This window comes from Halichondria panicea, chromosome 3 (genome assembly GCF_963675165.1).
Source record: "Halichondria panicea chromosome 3, odHalPani1.1, whole genome shotgun sequence".
Classification (NCBI taxonomy): domain Eukaryota; kingdom Metazoa; phylum Porifera; class Demospongiae; order Suberitida; family Halichondriidae; genus Halichondria; species Halichondria panicea.
In genome coordinates this window covers 1,764,493-1,787,238 of record NC_087379.1, presented here as the reverse complement: position 1 = coordinate 1,787,238, position 22,746 = coordinate 1,764,493, and the positions used below count along the sequence as shown (strand labels likewise).

At 40.4% G+C, this 22,746-nt stretch overlaps 3 protein-coding genes and 1 long non-coding RNA gene across 7 annotated transcripts; 3 read left to right on the top strand and 1 right to left on the bottom strand.

The window, feature by feature from the left end:
- Positions 1–4,488: 4,488 nt before the first annotated feature.
- Positions 4,489–5,857, bottom strand: LOC135334338 (uncharacterized). The gene has a single exon (XM_064529491.1). The coding sequence runs from the start codon at positions 5,690–5,692 to the stop codon at positions 4,688–4,690; it is 1,005 nt and encodes a 334-aa protein (XP_064385561.1). The 5' UTR covers positions 5,693–5,857; the 3' UTR covers positions 4,489–4,687.
- Positions 5,858–12,689: 6,832 nt separating this feature from the next.
- LOC135334351 (Bardet-Biedl syndrome 2 protein homolog) lies at positions 12,690–15,530 on the top strand. 2 transcript variants are annotated; one of them, XM_064529516.1, is made up of 8 exons: positions 12,692–12,865; positions 13,014–13,287; positions 13,409–13,515; positions 13,780–13,905; positions 14,029–14,152; positions 14,490–14,567; positions 14,715–14,879; positions 15,391–15,530. In XM_064529516.1, the coding sequence occupies exons 4-7, from the start codon at positions 13,825–13,827 to the stop codon at positions 14,747–14,749; spliced, it is 318 nt and encodes a 105-aa protein (XP_064385586.1). In that variant the 5' UTR covers positions 12,692–12,865; positions 13,014–13,287; positions 13,409–13,515; positions 13,780–13,824; the 3' UTR covers positions 14,750–14,879; positions 15,391–15,530. The 2 variants fall into 2 exon arrangements, with proteins under 2 accessions (XP_064385585.1, XP_064385586.1); XM_064529515.1 differs by having other exon boundaries at positions 12,690–12,865; positions 13,014–13,515.
- Positions 14,751–18,424, top strand: LOC135333095 (Bardet-Biedl syndrome 2 protein homolog). Its single transcript, XM_064528021.1, has 5 exons — positions 14,751–14,879; positions 15,391–15,561; positions 15,677–15,718; positions 15,874–16,013; positions 18,122–18,424. Exons 1-5 carry the CDS (start codon positions 14,751–14,753, stop codon positions 18,249–18,251), a joined length of 612 nt encoding a protein of 203 aa, XP_064384091.1. The 3' UTR covers positions 18,252–18,424.
- Positions 18,425–18,993: 569 nt separating this feature from the next.
- On the top strand, positions 18,994–21,072 carry LOC135334363 (uncharacterized). 3 transcript variants are annotated; one of them, XR_010394252.1, is made up of 4 exons: positions 18,994–19,113; positions 19,295–20,381; positions 20,503–20,614; positions 20,664–21,064. It is a non-coding gene; the product is annotated as an uncharacterized LOC135334363 (long non-coding RNA). The 3 variants fall into 3 exon arrangements; XR_010394250.1 differs by having other exon boundaries at positions 19,295–20,614; positions 20,664–21,072; XR_010394251.1 differs by having other exon boundaries at positions 20,503–21,068.
- The last annotated feature ends 1,674 nt before the right edge of the window (positions 21,073–22,746 follow it).

Genomic DNA, 22,746 nt, shown 5'->3' with positions numbered 1-22,746 from the left:
GGTATGACACTGTAACCTGGTTTACACTACAATTGCTACAGTTGTATACTCCTCTTAATACACTCCTGATGTACTGCATCTATTTATTATGTTGCATGTTATCACAGCAAACCGAACACTTTAATTGAAATTTGTTATTTGTGCGGACTAAATGTAACACTACAAAAATGTAAAAAAAACCGTACAAAGTTATGGCAATGGTGGTAAACTAGAAATACAAGAAATAAGATCAGTAGCATTTGGAATTGTACCAGCACCCACTTTCTCAATAAATTCGTTTAGTTGTTGTGCTATTTTCTTGTTAACAATTGCTTCTGAAGCTTCCATGAGTATGCTGAGTAATTTCTGAAGTACACGTTCTTTTGGAATTGTACCAGCCGTCATTTCTTGAAGTACATATACACTGTCAGACAAAAATTTAAGTATAGAGTAAATATTACTTGTTGCAAAATAGAAAACCGAAACTAGTCTTTTTATCTGATGTTGAAATAGTTTAACACAAAGCTGACCTCCAAATGTCACTTGTAACGCAAAAAACTCGCAGTTGTTTCGAAATAAGTCGTAATGTGGCCACATATCCGAGTTATCTGCATAGTAAATGGCCTGCTTAACTATTTCATTTGAATCTCTTCTATGCACAGGCAAAATTTCACTTACATTAACAAACATATGTGTTCGACCATACCGGTAAAGGTTCTTTGCTTTAGTGCTGAAAACTTCCAGAGAATCGCGTCTAATTTTTGCTGTTTTTTTGCTAGATGTTTGCTCTCCACTGAAGTGAACGACCTCCTTTTTGCCAATGTATATACCATGATGAGTGTATAAGTACACTGCGTCACTGCCTGGTAGAGGACAACATTTTCTCACACAAATGTGATCTCCTGGCTTCAGGCAGCTTTCGACTACTGGAATCGCTTTGGTTGTTGCTTCTTTACAGTGTCGTGCAAACTCTTCACTTTCATTAAGAGAATGAGTCTCTATCCACTCATCAGGATTCGAATTGAAGTATTCTGCAGAATTCACAACTACTTTAGGTGGCATACTCTTTTTTTCAAAGGAAGTGCCTTTTCTTTTGAACATATTTTTAAGCCGTGGTTGTTCATATAGAGCAAGTCTTATGATGTTACAGCCTGCAAATTCAGATAGTGATTTTTTAACGATCGATTTGTTCCGAGTATCATAGAAAACCACCATTGACATAAAGACTGCAATTCCATGCTTGTTGGTTAACCCTCTTTTTTCGTGAATGTAGATATGGTCTCCAGCTCTGATTTTATTTTTGTCAATGGTTTGATTAAAATAACCGGACAACCTCTCTTTGTCCATTGCAGTAGGATCTCTATAGCTGACTGTGTGGCTTTAACTTTTCTACAGCTATAGTCAAAGTATTGTATAGCCTTTGCTTATATAGATTATCTCTATGAGATCATCATTATGCCTCGGTGCGCATGCGCAAGCGAGGTATATACGGTAGTGTGTTTGTGTGTCTGTGTGTCTGTGTAGACTGCTAGTCTACAGCTGCTCAAGGATGAATCAAGTGCAAGTAAGAGTTTCTATAGGCTTCTAGTCATGTTTACTTGGACTTTAATTCGTGGATTTGCAAAATAATGCTTCATTCTCGAGTTATGCCTACTTGGAATGCCATTGCAGCCTTTTTAGAAGAGCACTTAGCCAAACTTGTTTACCGAGTGTTGCTACTCTACTTAGTAGTTAACTCTGCACTAGAACGCTAGCTATTGGTAGCTGCAAGAGTGAGAAGAGAGCTGCAAGGCTCTGCTGATGGCAGCCATTAATTTTAGACTTGAACTTTTGGCATCAATCATTTTAACAACAATCATGGTGGATCATTACCCACTATCTAAGTTTTTGCATGCAAAATTAAATTGTTTTTATCATGTGCATAAAAGCTATTAGTAGCAGCTTTATGTTATGTAGCTTTGGCATCTCCACCGAGGCATCAGCACCCGCGGTGCTTTCATTTTAAAGATTATACACCTCTCTGTGTGTGTATATAGCCTATATAATTATTGTATTATAGGTCAAATGTGACATGTCAGTAGTATGAGATATGCATATTCCTGCATGGTAATGAATTGATTTCATATCATAATAGGATGGATATTGTGCAATTGTGTAATCAACTATAGGATGCATGGTCAGAGACGTGAGAAATTCATGCTGTCACAGGTCCATCGATGCATGGTTGAATCGACACCTTATCACAGGACGTATACAACTCCCCAGAACTGCACCCATGTGTATATAATTATTCCTCGGTGCGCATGCGCAAGCGAGGTATACTGTAGTGTGTTTGTGTTGTGTGTGTACGCTGTTTCAGCTGCTCAAGGATCAATGAAGTGCAAGTAAGAGTTTCTATAGGCTTCTAGTCATGTTTTCTTGCATTCGTATTTGTCGGTTTGCAAAATAAAGCTTTGTTCTTGAGTTATGCCTAGTTTTGCTTACTTGGAATGCCATTGCAGCCTTTTTAGAAGAGGTAGTAGCAAAACTTGTTCACCGAGTGTTGCTATATACTCTACTTAGTAGTTAGCTCTGCACTATAGAACGCTAGCTGTTGGTAGCTGCAAGAGTGAGAAGAGAGCTGCAAGGCTCTGCTGCAGCACTGACTTGAACTTTTGGCATCGATCGTTTTAAACAACAATCATCGCCCATCATTACCCACTCCTTGAGTTTCCCTGTGATTCAATGTGTGTATAAAAGCTAGCCTCCGCAGCCTCTCCTTTTTCTGTTCTTTGTCCACGGTCAATAAGATAAAATACGGTAAGAATTGGAGGAACAAAGAAAGAAAGAAAGAACCGTCTAAGAAAAAGGAGAGCCTGCCTCGCTAAGTCGCGTGACAGTGGCACAGTGGTGGCACAGTGAAAATGAGCGTGGGCTTTCAGTAGATGGGCTGAGCCTGACAGGCAACAAAGCCACAGGATGCCCCAGAGGAGGAACGCCAGGGTCAATAGGGTCACGTTTAATGAAGGATAAAACATTCTTGTTCTGGGTTCTTGACCTTTGCTGCATATAGCAGCTTAGCGCTTCTGTTCTTTATTTGCCTGCTTGGAAAGCTTACTATACACCTAGATCTATCCAGTGCAGCAAGCCAGTATATCAAAATTTATTCTCTAGCCACGGCAGGCTATTTTCCATATCTTGTGGTTTAGAAGAATGCAATAAAAGGTCAAAGGTTGCAATTAAATCCTGGATCTCCTCTCTCAAGCTGATTCCTCTGGGGCGCGATAGCTCAACCGATTTCTGTTGTGATCATAAAGAGGATCAAGCTATTGGTGGTGTATAAACTCAGGGGCGCGAGGGTAAACTCAGTTTTACATGTAAAACATTGGGCCACGTGGTGTTTTAATTAGTGACCTTTTGACACTGGCATTCCTCCTCTGCAGGATGCCTACGCATTGCAGACTTACTTCATATGCAAGTCTGGAGATATTATCTATATCATAGACGATGGCTTTAAATACCTAGCATAATTATAGTGAAGTCTGAAGACTAATAAAGGTCTGTCTTTGAGCCTATATCCTCAAGCCTCAAATTGAGGCTTGAGTTATTATTGAGCAGTAGTCTAGTCTAGAAACAGTGTATTTGAGAATGACATGACAATGTTGCAAGGTTGTGATCTCATGAGTACTGACAGAGTGACTAAACCATACTAATTTGTGTGCATGAGACAGTTTTCACAGGGGCACGAGCACCAATGTCGAATTTTCCTTTAGTTCAATACATGTAATAGATTGAAGATCGATAGGGTCCTGTCAATTCCATAGTCGTGTAATCCTATTGTAGTAGTATTAGAGGTTCTGCTCCTTTTGGAAACTTTCTGGCAGTAGAACCAGCTCTATAGTGGATACGGAAATAAAACCTGCAGATAAGCACTCAGGTCTACATTGTCTGCTGTAATTTGAAACACTCGACTAGGTCGAACGTGAGGTCTTGAGAGTGGGAGCACATTGAGTTTGATAAGGCGAGTCTTGTAGTCTGTAGTTCTGCTGTAGTTCTACTGTAATTATCCGAGGATAAAATTGGTTGCCCTTGCCCTTCTAGTTTGGATAGTGTGATTGTGCTAGGGCAATCTTCTTCTTTTTCTTATTATGACTTGGACTAAAACTGATGACATGAAGGGATCTGTCAATTTTGGCATGTCAGAAGCATTGCTGTGAGTTGTCCAGGATCTGGGATAGGTTCCTTCTTTTCCCAGGTCCTTTTGACAAGTGCTATTATCAGATACAGTAGTACTCTAGCCTTTCATGTTTCATCTTGTAACACTGCTTTGCCTCTAGTTCCTGGTAAGGCTGGAAATCGAGACTAAAGTACTGTGTCACAGTGTGTGGGAGGACAGATATTGCGGTTTTACTCTTGCCCACGCTCAATTAAATTTGGCTACGTCAGTACCAGGTCACAAGACTTAGCGGGGCAGGCCTTCCTTTTTTCTTTCTTTGCTCCCTCCAATTATTCCCGTATGGTGTTAACATTGTGACAAACAACAGAAACAAAATTATAACTGAAAAAGGAAGGCCTGCGAAGAGGCTACAATTACTGGTCCGAATGTGATACAAACAAACAAACTTTAAATGCAGTAATTACAATAATTATACAGCATACGAATTCTACTATAGCTAGTAACACACATACATAATATTATGTTGTTGTTCATCTCATTTGATTTAATCGCTTATGATAGCATGTCCAGTGTGTTGTATGCAAGCGCAACAGGAAATACCCAAATGTTATGAGTTTGATCCATAATGCCTTCAAAGATAGCATAAACAAGTTTAACTTTTTTTCCAGTCTTGCAAAAGATACAAAAATGTTCACAGTTGTTAGTGAAAAAGTTGTAGTCCTCCCATGTATCGGGATCCATAGCGAAGGTCTCAGCCATTCCTACCACTTCAGAAGCTGGCAGACTCTCCACAAATTGTGATATACCGCTTCTTTTAATAATTGACGAGCCATCGTCGTAAGATACAAGTCTCAGATGTGCTCCATCTAAAAAGTCGTCCAGACTTGATGTCCTTATTTTAGCCGAGGACTTTGATTTCTTGGTCCCTGGATCTCCGGTGAAGTGGATTACAATGTGTATTCCTGACTTGTTTTTGCCGATGTAGATACCGTGATGGGCATAGATTCTCAACTTTCTGTAGGCATAGATGTGGTCTCCTGGTTTTAGGTCGTCTCGCTGAATTCTGTGAGTAAAATATTTCACTCTGAGAGAAGAATCATCTGTCTCGGGAAACTCTGGATTCTTAACAACTAGTGATGTACGACTAGTGCACGCTGTGGCAAAAGATTCGCTTTGGTTTCGAAAAGTCTTGAATTGAACTTCATCTAGGTGATTAACGTAGTAGAGTACATTCTGCACCACCTCTTGAGGTAACGGGCATCTCCTTATTGAACAACTTCCTCTCCGCGTAAATTGTTTCCTTATCTTTGAAACCCCATACACATACAATCGAATACAATTTCCATCTGCAAAGTTTTCCAATGAGTATGTATCGATAGAATCGGACTCTTCGTTGTAGTAGGCTACAATTATATCTTCATTATCTTGCCATATGACAATTCCATGCTTGTTAAAGATGCCTCCAGCTTCATGGACGTATATGTGGTCACCAGCTCTCACTTTATCTCTCTCAATTTTCTGATTCCAAACCTGCACTCTGTCTTGTGAGTCAGCCATTGTTTTGAGTAAAAATGCTCTGTATAATTATGTTGACTCTTCAACTTGTGTTCTGTTTTTTTGTACATGCAGTTACTATTACCTTACTATAAGTCATTGAACAATACTGACTGCCTCGATCTTGATTCTGTCAAGCTAGGTTAATGATTTTCATAGACTAAAGTTTCATGAATACATATATATGGCTTGCAAGAACGATGGGTACTCCCCCGGGACAGCCCCACTCTACTCTGCGGGTGACATCTTGTAACTATGTTTACGCTCTATACCGCTTGGCATAATTATACGTAAATGAATATAGCAGATTGGATCAGGAACACACACACATGCACACACAACAAAGCTATTGCGTTACAATCTTTTCTACCTTGTTTTTTTTATCAGTCCATATAATATATAATTATTATGGCTTTAAATTAAGTACTCTGTGATTGAACACCATTAATTTTTACATTGATATATATCAGCACATAATATGTATAACGAGAAAAAATGTTATATATCAACTTAGTATTACAGGTATATTCTATACAGGCTCACTATTATAATGTATATCAATGTGCATGTGTGTGACATATATTTTAATTAGCATAATCCATTCTCAAACTTCTTCCTCATCCACTAATGAAGCTAGTAAATGTTTGGCAAGTGGTCCTGTACCTTGTACTCTGTTGGTTGTTGAGCGTTCCCGAGGCTTGTAGTTAACGCTTGTGTTACCGATCAAAGATTCTGTCCCTATTTTGCAGTAGTAAGCGAAAGTTTCACAGTTCCGATATGCTAAATTATATTTGCCCCAGCTGTCTGGATTATTTAAGAATTCCTTTGCTGTGCTCACCACATCTTCAGCTGGTCTGCTGCAACTCGTGTGACAAGTTCCTCGTATCTTGAAATTTGTGTGAGGATCGTTGTAGGAGACCAGATGTAGCAGTCCACCACTAAGGAACTCAGATAAACTGCTAGAGGTGACAGTAGCCGAAGTCTTGCTGAACTTGTGTCCACTGACGTGAATGACCTCTCCTTCTCTCTCCTCCCCCGTGTAGATACCGTGGTGCTGGTATAAATAGAGGACTCGGTACACGTATAGATATGGTCGCCTGGTTTCAGGTTTCTCCGTCGCTGTAGATGACTGATATAGTGTACTCTACTAGCCGAGTCATCTTCTTCATTCAATGTAGGGCAGCTGTGAGACCTCTCTCCGAGTACAACAGTGCACTCATTTGTAGAATTGTGCTCTTCCATCATTGCTATCAATCTTGTTACGAATTTGTAGATCACCTATAAGTTTTGATTGATGCACTTTTATAGTTACTGTTTGCCTAGGGGGAATTCCATTGGTGTATATTGCTTAGAGGGAAATTTCATAGGTTTTTTTGGGGTGTTTTAATGACATAGCTGCTGTTTTGAGGGAGTTACCCAGGGGAATGAATTTTCTAATATTCATTAGTCTATCTCAGCATGACTGGCAAGATTACGAATGTGCATATACATGCATATACAAAATGATGTTTAGGTTCGTACAATGAGGATATGGTAATAATGTAGTATAGGTATAATTAATATCTACTAGTCCTGGCCCTATACTATATTATTAACTATTGTCTGCTAACCTTAGGTAATTTTTATGGGCAAGCTGCATGCATGACCTCTATATGAAAATTTTACCAACGAAAAATGTAGGCGTGATTTACCGGAACGCATGCAATGCAGTGCACTAACTGAATCAAACGAAATGTTTTACTCTGTATTAACTGATCAAAGTGCATTGTCTAGTTTCTCGGCAACAAGGTAGTATTTATGCCTCGGCCGGTGTGCATTCGCAGCAAGGTGTACGGTAGTGTGTTTGTCTGTCTGTCTGTCTTTGTATACTGGCTGTTACAGCTGGTCAATGATAAATAAAGTGCAAGTAAGAGTATATCTAATAAATTATAGGCTTGGATTGCATTTACAAAATAATGCTTGTTCTCAAGTTATGGCTTAGTTTTGTTGACTTTGAAGGCTGCATGTTGCAACTCTTCAGGCTCTAGCGTATGGCAAATCTGTTGATATAACTTATATAGCTATTCTATTTAGTAATTAGCTCTCCACTAGAATGCTAGCTATTGCATGGTATATATAGCTGCAAGAGTGAGAAAAGAGCTGCAAAGCCCAGCTATTAATAATTATGAACTTTAAGCCTTTTTAGCAATAATCATAGCCAATCATTTCCCACTCTTTTCACCTATTAAAATAATGTTAAATGTAAATTGTAACTGTAGATGTGTGTATTTAATAATAGTCTGCTATAGTACTTTAGCTTCCTTGTAATAAATCTTTTTTTGTCTCCATCAAGGCGGCCGGCATCAGTACCCACGGTGCTTTCATTATTATGCCTCAGTATGCACAAGCAAGCTAGGTATACGGTATGTGTATGTGTCTTGTGTGTCTGTCTGTGTATATAGACTGCATGCTACAGCTGAGCTGCCATTATTTTTAGACTTTGAACTTTTGGCATCTTTTTTGCAACAATCACAGTCGATCATTTCCCATGCACTCTTTGAGTTTCCCTGCAATCTGTGCATGGGCTATGCAATGAATCGAGGCTTTGCGCCTTTCAGAAACTATCCATGCAACGTTCTTTTTTTCGATATTTCCCTTGTCATTATCTTGTAATACCTCAATCAAATCAGCATGACAAACCTGTACTTGTGTTGATAAAATGAATCACCATTTGTTTTCCTGCTTCGTTCTTACTAGCATAGATACCGTGATGTGCGTACATCCCTAGCTTTCTGTAGACATAGATGTGGTGACCTGGCTGCAGGTCTTCGCGTTAGATCAAATGGCTGCATAGTAATTTAACTCTCTTTTGTACATTTTCCCTTCTTGTACAGTCACTTCCATTTTCTATGTACAATGTATTACTTAGTGATGGGAATTGAGCCCTTGTGGGTTTTTCCTATACCAATATTCATTAGGTAAACTAGTTTCTGTATGCATGCATACCTATATATATAATTATAGCCTCGATCGTTCCTGATGCATACCTGCATGCGCACCCATGTTAGGAAGTAGCTAAACGTTATGGCTTTAGCTCACAACAATATATATGGCATGTTGCACGAGGGCGCCTGCAATAACTAACTTGTTGCCCAATGACGTTAAACTCGTCTGATTGGTCATAAAAAAGACGTGTGTTTTGAATGAATTTTAGTGTATTCATTAGTTTTGCGCATGTCTCATGTACCACTGAAACTCTGTTCTCAAATGTTTCAGCATGCCTCCAGTCTGTTATTTGCATCGAGTTGCTGAGCTATTGACATGCAACTCAGTCATACACACTATACATGCATGCACTGCATTTATCACTCTTCTGGTTTCATGTCACCTGCATTTAAGAGTTATATTTCCGGCCATGCAGTTTTGTTTCCAGCACTGAGTCTGAGTGAGTGTGTGTGTGTGTGTGTGTGTGTGTGTGTGTGTGTGTGTGTGTGTGTGTGTGTGTGTGTGTGTGAGCCGAGGGTTTGCATTTTAGTGCTCTAGCTAGTTGGTTGTTGAGCAACCTGAAGCTTGTAGTTTACGTTGATTCGCAATCATAGGTTCTGTCCTTTTTTTTAACCGTCTCAGTGAGGGGGTGCATGGGGTTGTTGGTATTTTAATAGTTTGTAGCTAACTCTTTATATATGTACGTGCATTGTATATATATCAGATTTCCGTTTGTCTATATTGTTTGTTTTAGGTGTGTGATTTGCTATACTTACTTTTCTTCCTTATTTCTTATAGTGATTGTAACTAGAAACGTTTAACATAAAATTATGTATACACATTATAATTATAGAGTATCAATTAAGATATAAAATGGTTTTTTTATTCAAAAAGTCCCATTTTGCTGGAAGTATGCAAAAGCCAAAGGAGAAACACACATGTTTTGAGTCTGATCCGAAATGTCACTGCTTTTTCTCCAGTCTTGCAAAAGATACAATAATGTTCACAGTTGTTAGTGAAAAAGTTGTATTCCTCCCATGTATCGGGATTCATAGCAAAGGTCTCAGCCATTCCTACCACTTTAGAAGCTGGCAGACTTTTCAAAACTTGTGATGTATACCGCATCTTTTAAAGAATGCATGATTCATCATCGTAGGTTACCAATCTCAACTCAGCCTCTTCCAAGAAGTCGTCTAGATTTGCTCTTCTTATTTTAGCCGAGGATTTTGCAATCTTGGTCCCTGAATCTCCGGTGAAGTGAATTACGATATTTATTCCCAACTTGTTCTTGCCTATGTAGATACCGTGATGAGCATACATTCCCAACTTTCTATAGGCATAGATATGGTCTCCTGGTTTCAAGTTGTCTGGGTGAATTCTGTAGCTAAAATACTTAACTCTGAGGATAGAATCATCAGTCTTGAGGATACACTGAAGTCTTGGTGACTAGTGATGTACGACTAGTACACCCCCTGGCAAAAGCTTCGCTTTGGTTTCGATGAATTTGTAGTTGAACTTGATCGAAGTTTTCAAGATAATAGTCTAGTACATTCTGCACCACTTCTTCTGGTGATATGCATTTTCTTGTTGAGCAACTTCCAATTCGTGTGAGCCGTTTCCTGAAACTTGAAACCCCATAAACGTATAGCCGAATACAATTTCCTTCTGAAAATTCATCCAACGAGCACGTAGCAATTGAAGCTGACTTTTATCATAGTAGGCCACATTCATATCTCCATTTTCCTTCTTGTAAACAGTTCCAAGATGCCTCCAGCTTCATGGACGTATATGTGGTCACCATGCAGCTCTCACTTCATCTCTCTCAATTTTTGATTTCGAACGTGGACTCTGTCTTGTGTGTTAGCCATTGTTTGAATACAAAGATTAATGCATTGTGTTTTAATACTGACTATGGCTATATAGGTACTCCCCCCGAGACAGTCCCCTCTGCTATAGTGAGATATCTTGTGACTATATAGTGCTTATTATAGACATGCATGCATTGAGTTAGCCTCGGTCCCAGGCCGATTTTTTTTTTAATAGAACGAAGTTGGCGACCTAGCGTTCAATTGGAGACGGATCGGCCTGGGGTCGCTTATTATAGACATGCATGCATTGAGTTAGCCTCGGTCCCAGGCCGATTTTTTTTTAATAGAACGAAATTGGCGACCTATAGCGTTCCATTGGAGACGGATCGGCCTGGGGTCGAGGCTAGCATTGAGTTTGTTTATAGTATAATTATTGTATAACCGTAATTATTATGCATGTATACTATACATAAGTCTGGCTCAATAGGATATTATATAGTGCTGCATGCGCAGCATTATATATATGCTCGTGTTAGGTCAGGTAACCTGCATGAGGCTGTATAAGCCTGTCCCATTTATGATTTCTCACTCAGTGAGGCTCTTATTATGCCATTAATTGTTATAGAGATTCAATTGTGATGATCAGTTTAGTAAAGGTTATTGATAGCTACATAGCTCTAACGTGGTGTGTCCCTCCCTCCATGCAGCCTGGTCCAGACTGGAGAGGGTCTGTCGTTCCTCACACGGCTCACGTAGTCAAGACAACACTCATGCAGAAGATCATTTTTGCTGCCGGAATGATGAGAATATAGGGTACACATTATTTTGTTGTGTGTACTGTAATTTGTACTTATTTGCTTGTACTCATTACATGTTCTACAAACTCAGTCATGTTGAAGTGTCCGCTAGTGTTGTGTAGCATAGCGATTATAATTTTTGGTGTGCAACCGTATATCGGCTGAAATTAAGTTTGGCCCATTTGTAACCACTATACTTTAGTATCCTACTGTTCACCCCCGATCTCCCTACATACATACACAGCTGTGCTCTATCCTGTACGAGTTCTATGAGTGTACAAGTCAGCACTCCAGAAAGAGGGTTCAGGGATTTTTAAAAGTTGGTCAAAGACTCCCAGTTTAAGATAATGAGCATCCCTCATGATGATTTGCCAATTTGCTGCGATTCCACGAGTTCTACCCTGAAAAGGTCAAGCCTCAGGGGAATATCTATTTTGCTGGAGGGCTCTGGCCAGCTCACTTGAATGGATTGAGTGGACTCAGTGGAGTCTGCAAAGAGAGCGGTGTCGCTACTGGCAACCATGCAAGTATATATGGGATCAAAGATGTGGACTATATCAGATAACTGTCATGTCATGTATACCTTGCATTGTTTGCACTTGATTTTTGTGCAGTGAGCAAATTAATTAATGTTGAATAATTGCAGTCTAAATTAAAAATGTTGCTCAAATGGAAATGATCGTTGATGAAAAGGCTGCAGGCAAGCAGCTACGCCCCCTTTATTTAATCAAGCCATTGATAGCCAGAGGAGGGAGGACACGATTAACCTTAGCTCTAATTAGCTAATTATCGCGACCTTTTAATTACATTCTTTGAACGATTCATCTTTTCTTTCTTTATAACCTCTACATATTGGGACACACAGAACAGTACTGTAGTATAGTATGAGTGACAGGCAATTCTTGCAGGCACAGGCCACAGAGCAAACCATACAAATAAAGGGGTGCTAGAAGCTGAGACTGTTAGTGTCATTGATTTTCTTCATGTTGGAGACACTCTGAACTAAACAATTCCATGTTGCAGCTTTATCACAGAGACAGGAGTGCCTGGGGTGCTCACAGGGATCTTGGAGACAGGAGTGCCTGTGGTGCTCCTCATAGGGATCCTGTCTCCAGGATCAAGAGTGCTTCTCACAGAGACAAGATCAGAGTGCCTGGGATGCTTCTCACAGGGATCTTAGAGATAGGAGTACTTGAGGTGCTTCTTATAGGGGTCCTATTACCTTCAGGTCCTGACAACTTGGCCATAGGGGTACCTCCAGTAGGAGAAAAGGCTTACTTTGCTCTACCCAATATGTAGAGGTTATAAAGAAAGAAAAGATGAATCGTTCAAAGAATGTAATTAAAAGGTCGCGATAATTAGCTAATTAGAGCTAAGGTTAACCGTGTCCTCCCTCCTCTGATTGATAGCTAGCTAAAGATGCTGTAGTTGGGCGGAGTCCAACCAACGCTGCATGAGCGAAGCGTTGGTTGGACTCCGCCCAACTAAAGATGCTGGTACCAATTTTCACGCTCAAACTGAACCAGAAGATCTTCCCCAGACTGGTGACGGTCGGACATTACGATGGCAGGCATCCATCACTAACTGCAGCTACAAATGGTGGAAAGGTAGTGTTAATTCTAATTACAGTGCACCTCTCAACATTCACACATTGGTTCTTACGTTCGACGTTCCCTGTGCTTACAATAAATGTACAACAGATTGCTGTCTACGTGATCATAAAACTAATAATTATTTAGTTTTCTTCCTGTGTAGGTTTTCATACACACACCTCACCGGCGTATGTCCAGCCCCTCCCCCTCAACCATATCCACTGCTCGTCTCTCAGTATCTTCCTCAGACTCTGACATCACTCTGCTGAGTATCGGACAACATGTGACATCATTGCACAGGAAAAATATCTAAATTTCCTATACTTTCAGGATAGTACAAAATTTCCTGTAGACTTTCCTTTATGAATCTTACACATGTCCTGAACTTCTTCAGGAATAGTAAAGGAAACTATACAGGAAACGTTGCACTATCCTTTGTAAGTAGGTTGCAGGACACTTGCAGGACACCTGCCATTTTTCAGGAAATGTGCAGATTTTATGGGCTGCAATGTAGCAGCACTGTAGCAGGAAATTTAAATATTTTCCCTGTGTTGGCAGCGGGGAAACTGGATCCGGAACTGAACCAGGACGTGTTGGTGGTGGGTACCCAAACCAACGTACTGGCATATGATGTGGAGCAAAACTCTGAGCTGTTCTATAAGGAGGTTAGGGGGAGGGGTGGTGGGTGTGGTCTACCCTGGGGTAGTAAACGGTTACTTATTTGTATTGCCTTTCTATATATTGTTAGCACAAAATGCATTAGTTTGAGATTTACATGTATGTGCAATGCCGTGATTGTACCAGTTGGGTAACTCCTGATAGTATGTACAGTAAAAACTGTCTATAGTGGCCACCCTAAAACCAACAATGTCTGTATAAGATTTGACTTACTATGACACAGGTCCAAACACTTTATACTCTCCATGCAGCTGCCTGATGGAGCTAATACCATACTGATAGGGCAGCTGGCGGACATGAGTAAGCCCCTGGCCTTTGTGGGGGGTAATTGTGCAATCACAGGACTGGACCACGAGGGACAAGACTCGTTCTGGACAGTGAGTATCAACTCAGTACCACTATGAAATGGTTCCTCTTCAATTTTGTTATGTATTAAGACTAGCTACTACCGAATGTAACAATAATTATAGCTGTTGCTCAAGCCTTGACAACCTGCCTAGGTAACCGGGGACAATGTGTGCTCGCTGGCCCTGGCGGACTTTAACTCTGATGGGAGGAGTGAGCTGCTGGTCGGCTCTGAGGACTATGACATCAGAGTGTTCCAGGGCGATGAACTGTACGCAGGTGAGCTAGTGTCTGTATAGCTCTGTGTGTGTATGGACATGTGTTGTGTGTGTAGTGGAGCCTCCTGCTGTACATTTGGAGAGCAAAGTTTAGACCATTGTACAGAGGTGTTGTTTTGTACACAAACTGTGACCACATAACCAGAGTGCTCATAGTTAGAGTACTTTCAGCTGCCATAACTTGAATTACGTGGATCCAATTTCCGAGACCTTTTAATATGTTATCAACGGTCATATTTGAGAGATTGCCTATTTGGTCCACCCTTAGGGAGAGTTTAGATGTATAGCTGAAAGTACATACATGTTTCCCTGTCACAACGGCGCTGTGTCCCCTGCAGGGAGACAAATTCAGTTACGCCCTCGCCAATGGAATAGTGGGCGTGTACAGCGGACAAGAGAGATTCTGGAGGATCAAAGTGAGTGGGGATGTGTCTAACTATCTGTCCCTCAAAGCCTGTAGAATGAATATCCATCTTCTTTTTGAAAACTGAAAATGTATGGACGATGAAGTAATGGATATTCATAACTATAAGTACTGTTTCACCCCACACACCCACTCACAGTCGAAGCACCAGCCGATATGTATGGCAGGGTTTGACATGAATGAGGACGGAGTGCCTGAGGTGATAACAGGGTGGTCGAGTGGGAAGGTGGACGTTCGTAGCAGTCAGACCGGTAACGTCATTTACAAGGACACCTTCTCCTCCACTGTGGCCGGCATTGTACAGGTGGGGGAATTAGTGTATCGTATTGTACAGTAGACAGTGAGTTCTAGACCTCCCTGTGTGTAGGGAGGGTTATGTGTTTATATGTAGGTGTAGGTGTAGGTGTAGGTGTATTGGTGCAATGTGGCTATATGTAATGATAATTATGTGATTGCTTTCATTTCCATTTGAGGAAAAAAAATATGGTTTAATTATAGGGAATTTGTCTGAAATGGGCCTGTTTTGATAGCTCACTATGAGTGCTCATAACTTGAGCTATATAGGTTCACAATTCAGTAGAAAGATACATTTGGTAGCCCGGCCTTTGAAGTACCTGCATGCGTGTATACATATATTATTGCAGGCACTCGTGACAGTTACTAGGCACAGACTCGTGATAATCTTCAGTATCCATAGGATTATATTATGTGTACACTCTGCATTCTAAAGTTGGCTCTATGCAGTAGGCCTTTCCAAGCACACTCATTGTATTGCTATAGTGTATGGCTTTACCCACACCCCGCCCCCCTCTCAGGCTGACTACCGATTGGATGGCAAAGAGGAGTTGATCTGTTGCTCTGTGGAGGGAGAGGTCAGAGGTTACCTGCCTGCTAGTATGGGGATGGTCTCCCAGCAACACAGCCTGTCATTGGGGCCGGAGAGCAAGGCACTGCAGGAGCTCACAAAGAGAAGACAGGTGTGTGAGGTGTGAGACTGTGTGGGTGTGTGAGTGTGTGGTGAATGAGGATCGATCGTATCATAAGTTACAAACGTTATCTCTGGTACTCTCAAGTTAAGGTCGGATCCTTTTATCCCTACAGAACTTAACGATGGAGCTAAAGAATTTTGAAATCAACGAAAAGGTAAATAGTACGTGAAAATGGCTTTGTCGATCAGCAACTACTTTCTACACCAAACTTAAAAATTGTTGATTGGCGTTTAATTTTACATATGTTTCATTGCCACAATAATTATTACTACAATATTAATTGCTCTGATCTGTACTCCCGGCTGGCAGGTAGCCTCGTCCAAGGACCCTGAGGGGGAGGTGGGTGTGTCTGGTCCTATGGGGGTGATCCCGGCCAGCACCATGCTTAAGACAAAGTTTGGAGTCATCATTCCTGACGGAGAGACACAGGGAAACGCCTCAGTGAGTAGGTGGGTGTGTGAGAGGGTGGAGCTGTTTGTTCCTGGCTATTGGTGAATATTACAATAATATACGCTTAAAAATGGCCGGTACCGTATTACTAGAATATTTTGCGGGTGAAAAACCTTTTCAAATGAGCCAAATCAGCAGAAAAGTTGACCCTTTGCGATCTAACTATTGCGTTCTGGCAGGGATCGTGTGTATTTACTAGTAATATAGGATTTTATTGTTGCGAATTGATCGACCATCGCAAAGTTCGCAAATGTTTGATGCTCGCAAAACATTCTAGTTATACGGTATATTGAGGTGGATGTCTTTAGAGAGCCGGAATAACAAGGGTTTTATGTTTACTGTACGTCTTATTCTGGCTTCATCTATAATTAGCCATTATCAATTTTTTAACACAATGCATTACAATTTGTTACAGTGTGCAGCATACTAGATAATTGTTATTGAATGGTACACGAGCTTTTAGTTTGATCTTGAATGTCACTGTGGATACCAACTTTTTCTCCAGTCTTGCAAAAGATGGAAAATTTTTCGCATTAAAAAGGTGGTAGTCTCCCATGTATCAGGATTCATAGAATAGTACTCAGCTGTTCGTATCACTTGAGCACTTGAGCAGCTGGCAGACTCTTTTGTGCGTGTGATATGCCGCGTTCTTCCAATCCGAGTGCCCAAAGCCGCTATTACGTAATGTTACATTCCGCTAGCTTACCAGTCCCTTTCTGAAGGCAAAAAAGGGAGTGGTCTTCAATGTATGTGAGTGCATGGCTAGGTCTAACATTTATACAACGTAATAACCCAATTAAACTTCATAGCATAATTACCAAATGATCGATGTGCGCTCAAAGAAACAAAGTGATAACTCAAACTTCATAGTTAATCGATGTGCGCTGTAGCTATTCTAAAATACAGTTCATTATATGGAGTGTCCACACTTTACTGTCTCTAGAATCCAGTCTTTAGGTATTTCAAACCTTTTGCAAGAACCCCTTTGTTCTGATCATTGTACAAACTTATATCGTCATCTCCTGTCTTACAGTATATGCAAAATTTCACACAGTTGTTTGTAAATAAATCACACTTCTCCCACTCATCTGAGTGTTCTAGGTAGTACTCTGCAGTACTCACAACGTCATCCGCTGGTCTACAAAGCAATCTGTGGGCTGTGCCTGCTCTCTTGAACTGTAGGATTGACTCCACCACTCCGTAATCAACCAATCAAGGGTTACTCCTTTCAGAAAACTATCCAACGTGCTTTTTTCGATATTTCCCTTGTTATCGTCTGGTAATGCCTCCATCAAATCTGCACTATTTATAGTTGTTTCCAGGGAGTCTGTCGTTCTTTGTTCTTATACATCCACAGAGTGCGTCATTAATAGTTTATTTGAGTCCAAGGTTGCATGAGTCTCTGCTTCCTTTGACTCCGTTAAAAATGCTGAAACTTTTAGCTTTGACGAGCCTCTATCTGTCTTAATGAAATGAATCACCATTTGTTCTCCTGCTTTGTTCTTGCCAGCGTAGAGCGTACATCCCTTGCTTTCTATAGACATAGATGTGGTCACCTGGCTGCAAGTCTTCCCGTTGGATCAAATAGCTGGTAGATTTAACTCTCTCTTGTCCATTCTCCCCTTCTTGTACAGCCGCTGCCATTTTCTTAATTATTTATGTACAATACACTCGAGTATCCAACTGTAGCAGTTGTAGTGTAAACCAGGTTTCGGTACAAGTATGTCATGCCACGTCACAATCAGACCGCATCTTAAGTGGGTGCGTAGGTGTAGTGGTTAATTAGTTAAAAATGATATCAGCATACACACGTGTGGTTTGTACCTCTATAGCCCACATTTAATTTTATTCATGGCTAACAGTTACACAACTACATTGTACAAGTGTTAGTGACGAATTCAGTCCGAGATGTAGAATAAAATGTGCGTGGGAGTCGCATACTCCTGTTCATACACTCCTGACAATACAGAAATGAGCCCTTGTGGGTTTTTCCTGTACCAATATTCATTAGGGAAAACTGGTTTCTGTATAATTATGCATGCTAAAGTAGTGGTAGCTCTCCAGTCTAATGTTCACCCCCCACACACATGCACACATGCACACACAGCTGCTTGTGCTCCATCCTGGTACAAGTGCAAAGAGTGCAAGTCAGCACTAAAGAAAGAGGGTTAAAGAATCAAACTCCTAATTTGAGAGAATGGACATCTCTCATGATGACTTGCCGATTCACTGGGTGACTACAGAGTGGGAGAGGAGTACTTCATGCACGTTTACAATTAGAACAGCGACTCCATGCAGTGTTATAGTAGTTTCATAATTATAATGAATTTTATATTAAAGTTAGCTTATTTATATAAACTCACTGAGAAGAAAATACTTATTTACATGCATCTATTATTATTATCTATTGTATTATGTGGCTTACCAGGACCTCAAGAAAGAAGAATTGAGGATCTGGAGTTCAGTGTATATAATAATTATCTATTGAGAAGAAAAGACTTGTGTACATGCATATTGTTATCTATAATTATTATTATATGATATAACAATAATATGCATGTATAAAAAAATTATAGTGTTTTGTGGCTTACCAGGCCCTCAGGAGATTCTGGATCTTGGATACCGTATAGCGGGTATATTTCGAGGGTATAAATGTTCGCGGTTTTCGCGGATTGAGCCTCTACCGCGAAAATTTATACCCACCAAAATTTATATCTTTATTGAATAGTAGGCGTGTTCAGTATCATTGACCACACCTATCTACAATAAGAGGTGCCTCACCGTTATAGGCTAGGCCTGGATTCGAGGCTAACGGTGTGGTGGTAACAGCTGCATGTTGATGTGCGCATGCGCCAAAAGGCTGGAACTCAGACCACGAAAATAAAATCCGCGAAATCCTTTGTAATGGTCCATCCGCGAAAATTTATACCCTCGAAATATACCCGCTATAGGGTATTATTTTCTCATAGGGGAATGAGCGCGCATGCGCATTACATCCACAGGAATGATTAAAGGGTGTGTCCAAAGAGATTTGATAGAAAGTTTGTGTGGACAAATGATGCTATGAAAGATTCTAAAGAGACTGCAACAGCCTTCAATGTGAGTCAAACTAGCCATAACTCGAGAAAGAAGCTTTAGTTTGCTAACCCACGAATCAAAATCCAAGAGAACGTGGCTAGAAGCTGTTAGCTTTCGTTGCATTGCAACCGTTGAGCAGTTACAGCTGGAACAGACACACACACACACGTATACACACACACACACACACACACACACACAGTCAGCTTCACTGCACCTATGACTGCACCGTCCCTCCTGCGGCTACGCCTCGAGGCATAAAAAGTGATGACCTATCTGTAGACAATGACTTCTCTGGGCAGTTAAGGCCTGGGTCAGGCACTGATAAGATTAATTTTATTCATTGCCTACATTTTATGTAGATCATGTAGATCATGTAGTGTTAATGAGATTCATAATGTTTATTAATGTTATTCATTGCACATGACGTCATAAGGTCAATGTATTTGCTTAGCTAGCTGCTAGAACTATTATAGATTATCTTTGGCAACAAATACGGCGGACTTAAACAAGGTAAGAGTAGCTGTTTAGGCCCTCAAAAGATAGATTATGTTGTTATGATTATGTTTCCTTGATGGGAAGTAAAAATGTCCAAAACTTTCTTAGCTATGCTAGCTTCTTTAGCTCTGACAGCCACCCTAGAGGTAGGCTATTTTGTGTATCTCAAGAATACAATAACTCCTACTCTTCCCATCAAGGATACTAGTACCTAGCTATGAGATGTTCATCTAGCCTTGTTTTTGAAGCTTGATCTTGGCATCTTCAACGCCGTATTTGCACTTCTCTTTCTGAAAGTGGCATGACGTCATCATCATTTATGGGACTAATTAGCATAATTGAATTAAGCTAATTAGTTTTTTGGAAAAAGAAAACATTGAGCTTCATTTTGGATCATTTTGATGCAGCATACACTGTATATTGCAAATAATACAGCAGTATGAACATAGTGTAAATTTTGGTGTTAAAATCTGGACCCGGGCCTTAAGTGCGCAGAGTTTATGCTCAACTAATTTGAGCCCTGCATGCCCTTCCCAAAATCCTGGCTACGCCATGCACTGGAAGTGGACATTGCCAAAGAATACGCAGGGGGTGAACATTTCCTGAGCGAAATAGATTGGTGGGGAATGACATACTACCTGCCTGGACAATTCCACGAGTTCTGTACCCTGCAATGGTCAAGCCTCAGGGGAATATCTATTTTGCTGGAGGGCATCTGGCCAGCTCCCTTGGAAGGATTGTGAGTTGGGACTGGAGTCCGTAAAGAGAGTGGTGTCGCTACTGGCAACCAAGTATGTGATCAAAGATGTGGACTATATCAAATAACTGTCATGTATACATAATAATAGCTTGCATTGCTCACATTATTTTTGTATTGTGAAAATAATTATACTTATACATATAATTATACAGGAAAATAATGATCGTTACGAAAAATTCTACAGGCGAGCAGCTACCCCAACATTTTGAATTGATTGTTGTACCAGCCAGATATTGATAATAGCTCTGGTGTTACCACAAATGTGTAAGTGTGTGTTACATACATTGTACTGGTGTCAGATTCCTCCATGCAGTCATTGCAATCCACATCTCGCAGGCTAGCCTCGATTCCAGGCCGCCCTTGAAACTAGGCCTTTTATTTTTCTTCCCAGCGGCCTGGAATCGAGGCTCCTCGTCGGCAAAAGAAGAAGAAATTAAAGAGTTAAAGAGGAGCCATCACAAGAGGACTCGTGGGTTTAGCTCACTCTATATTAGTAGTCTCGTCAGTCGGGTCTGGTTCCGCGAAACTACTATTTTAGGATGCATTGTCACCCCTTTGTGCACCTTCATACGTTCAACCACCTTCTATTAGTCCATTATGTATACGACATGTATATATACAGTGCTTGCATGCAGCCTATATATAGAGATCGAGTAAAGTACGTTGTATACTTACATGTACTCAAGATTGGAACATTTCTATAAGAAATTGTGCTAGATACCATTGTTTAGATCATGTTTGTCATAAATACTGCAATCTGATTGGTTAGAGGAAATGTTCTATCCAATTTAGAAAATCATGTACTTCAATAGAAAATCATGTACTTCAATAGGCTCGATCCCAGGCCGAGTTTTCGCTTTTATAACGGTTAGGCGAACAACTGGGCCTGGTACTAGTTGTCTGCGCATGCGTCAAATTTTCATTGTATATTTGTGGTCGGCAAAAATATTTAATAAATCAATAATAGAAATTTGTACACAGAAAATGCACAGCGTGAGTACACAAAAGATGCACATAGGGAGCTGCTTCACAAAGGCCTGGGGAGTTGCCAGTTGTGATGCAGCACAATTACAGTGACCCAGGGCAACTTCAGGATGATTGAATGCCTTCAAATTACGTTTCAAAAAGATTTAGCAGGCTGCTGGACTTCTCTGATTCTAGGCCCCAACTCGTAACTCATTGCTTGAGAAAACATAGATTCTCTTAATGTCTCTGAGCTACCCAGCAACGCTCGAATGAGCAGGTCATACTCCAGTCCGGTGTCTGTGAGTATAGGACAATATTAAAAGAAACCAAAGACGGTTAAACCCTTACCTCAAACTGTCCAGTCTCGTCCGTTAGTATAGCCAAGAGGAGCACTGTTGGGATAGCTGGATATTAGCCATTGCTCCTGTACAGAGAAGTAGACATTTTAAATACGTGTAGATCTATACATATTATATTTCTCGGTTATAGTGTCATTGTCGACGAGCTGATGATGGCAGCACCAAGTTCTCTAGCTCACACTCTTCACTTGATCCACCATATTAATGATGAAACTATAGTCTACCTACATTCTTGCCAAACATGAACAAGACTTGATAGCATAGCCGGCCATAGGGCCCACACAAAAATATCTGACCTTAACAAGCTTGACAAAGCTTTATACCTCTTCCCTTGTTGTTCAGTCTTCAGAATAAGCTTCAGAGAAGAGAGAAGCTTCAGCTAAGAGCCATTCCAATCGATTCCAATAATGATAAAACGGGAACTGACTTCTAGTACACGATAGTACCGCACAAATATAAATGTCACGAAAGTGAACGAGAATATCCATTTGTCAGAATCTGACAAACGATTGACACATGCGCAGACAACTAGTACCAGGCCCAGTTGTTCGCCTAACCGTTATAAAAGCGAAAACTCGGCCTGGAATCGAGGCTAGTACTTCAATAGAAAATCATGTACTTCACTTAGAAAATCATGTAGCAAAGATTAGATAAGAACATTCAAATCTGATTGGCTAAATACTCATGATATGGTTGCTATGATCTAAAATGCTTAGACACTGTTTAGGAAGTTTCCACATGATTTAGAAGTCCTCAGGGCTAGTAGAACCCTCACTGCGTTCGGGATACTACAACCAGCCCTTTGGGCTTCTAAATCATGTAGAAACTTCCTAAACAGTGTCTAACTATTATATAGGTAGCTAAATGAATAAGCTGCCAACATTATTAAATATTCCCCCAAAAGTTGAAGGTGAAAATGGGGGTGATTGTAAAAAAATGTTTGTAACATTAAATATATCCGGAAACTAAGTATTTCTGGGCTTATTTTTTGTATCAAAAGATTAACAATTAATGTGCAAAAATAATTAGACCTTAGCCAACAAATTTGCTTGAGTTCCATCGCGCGCTATA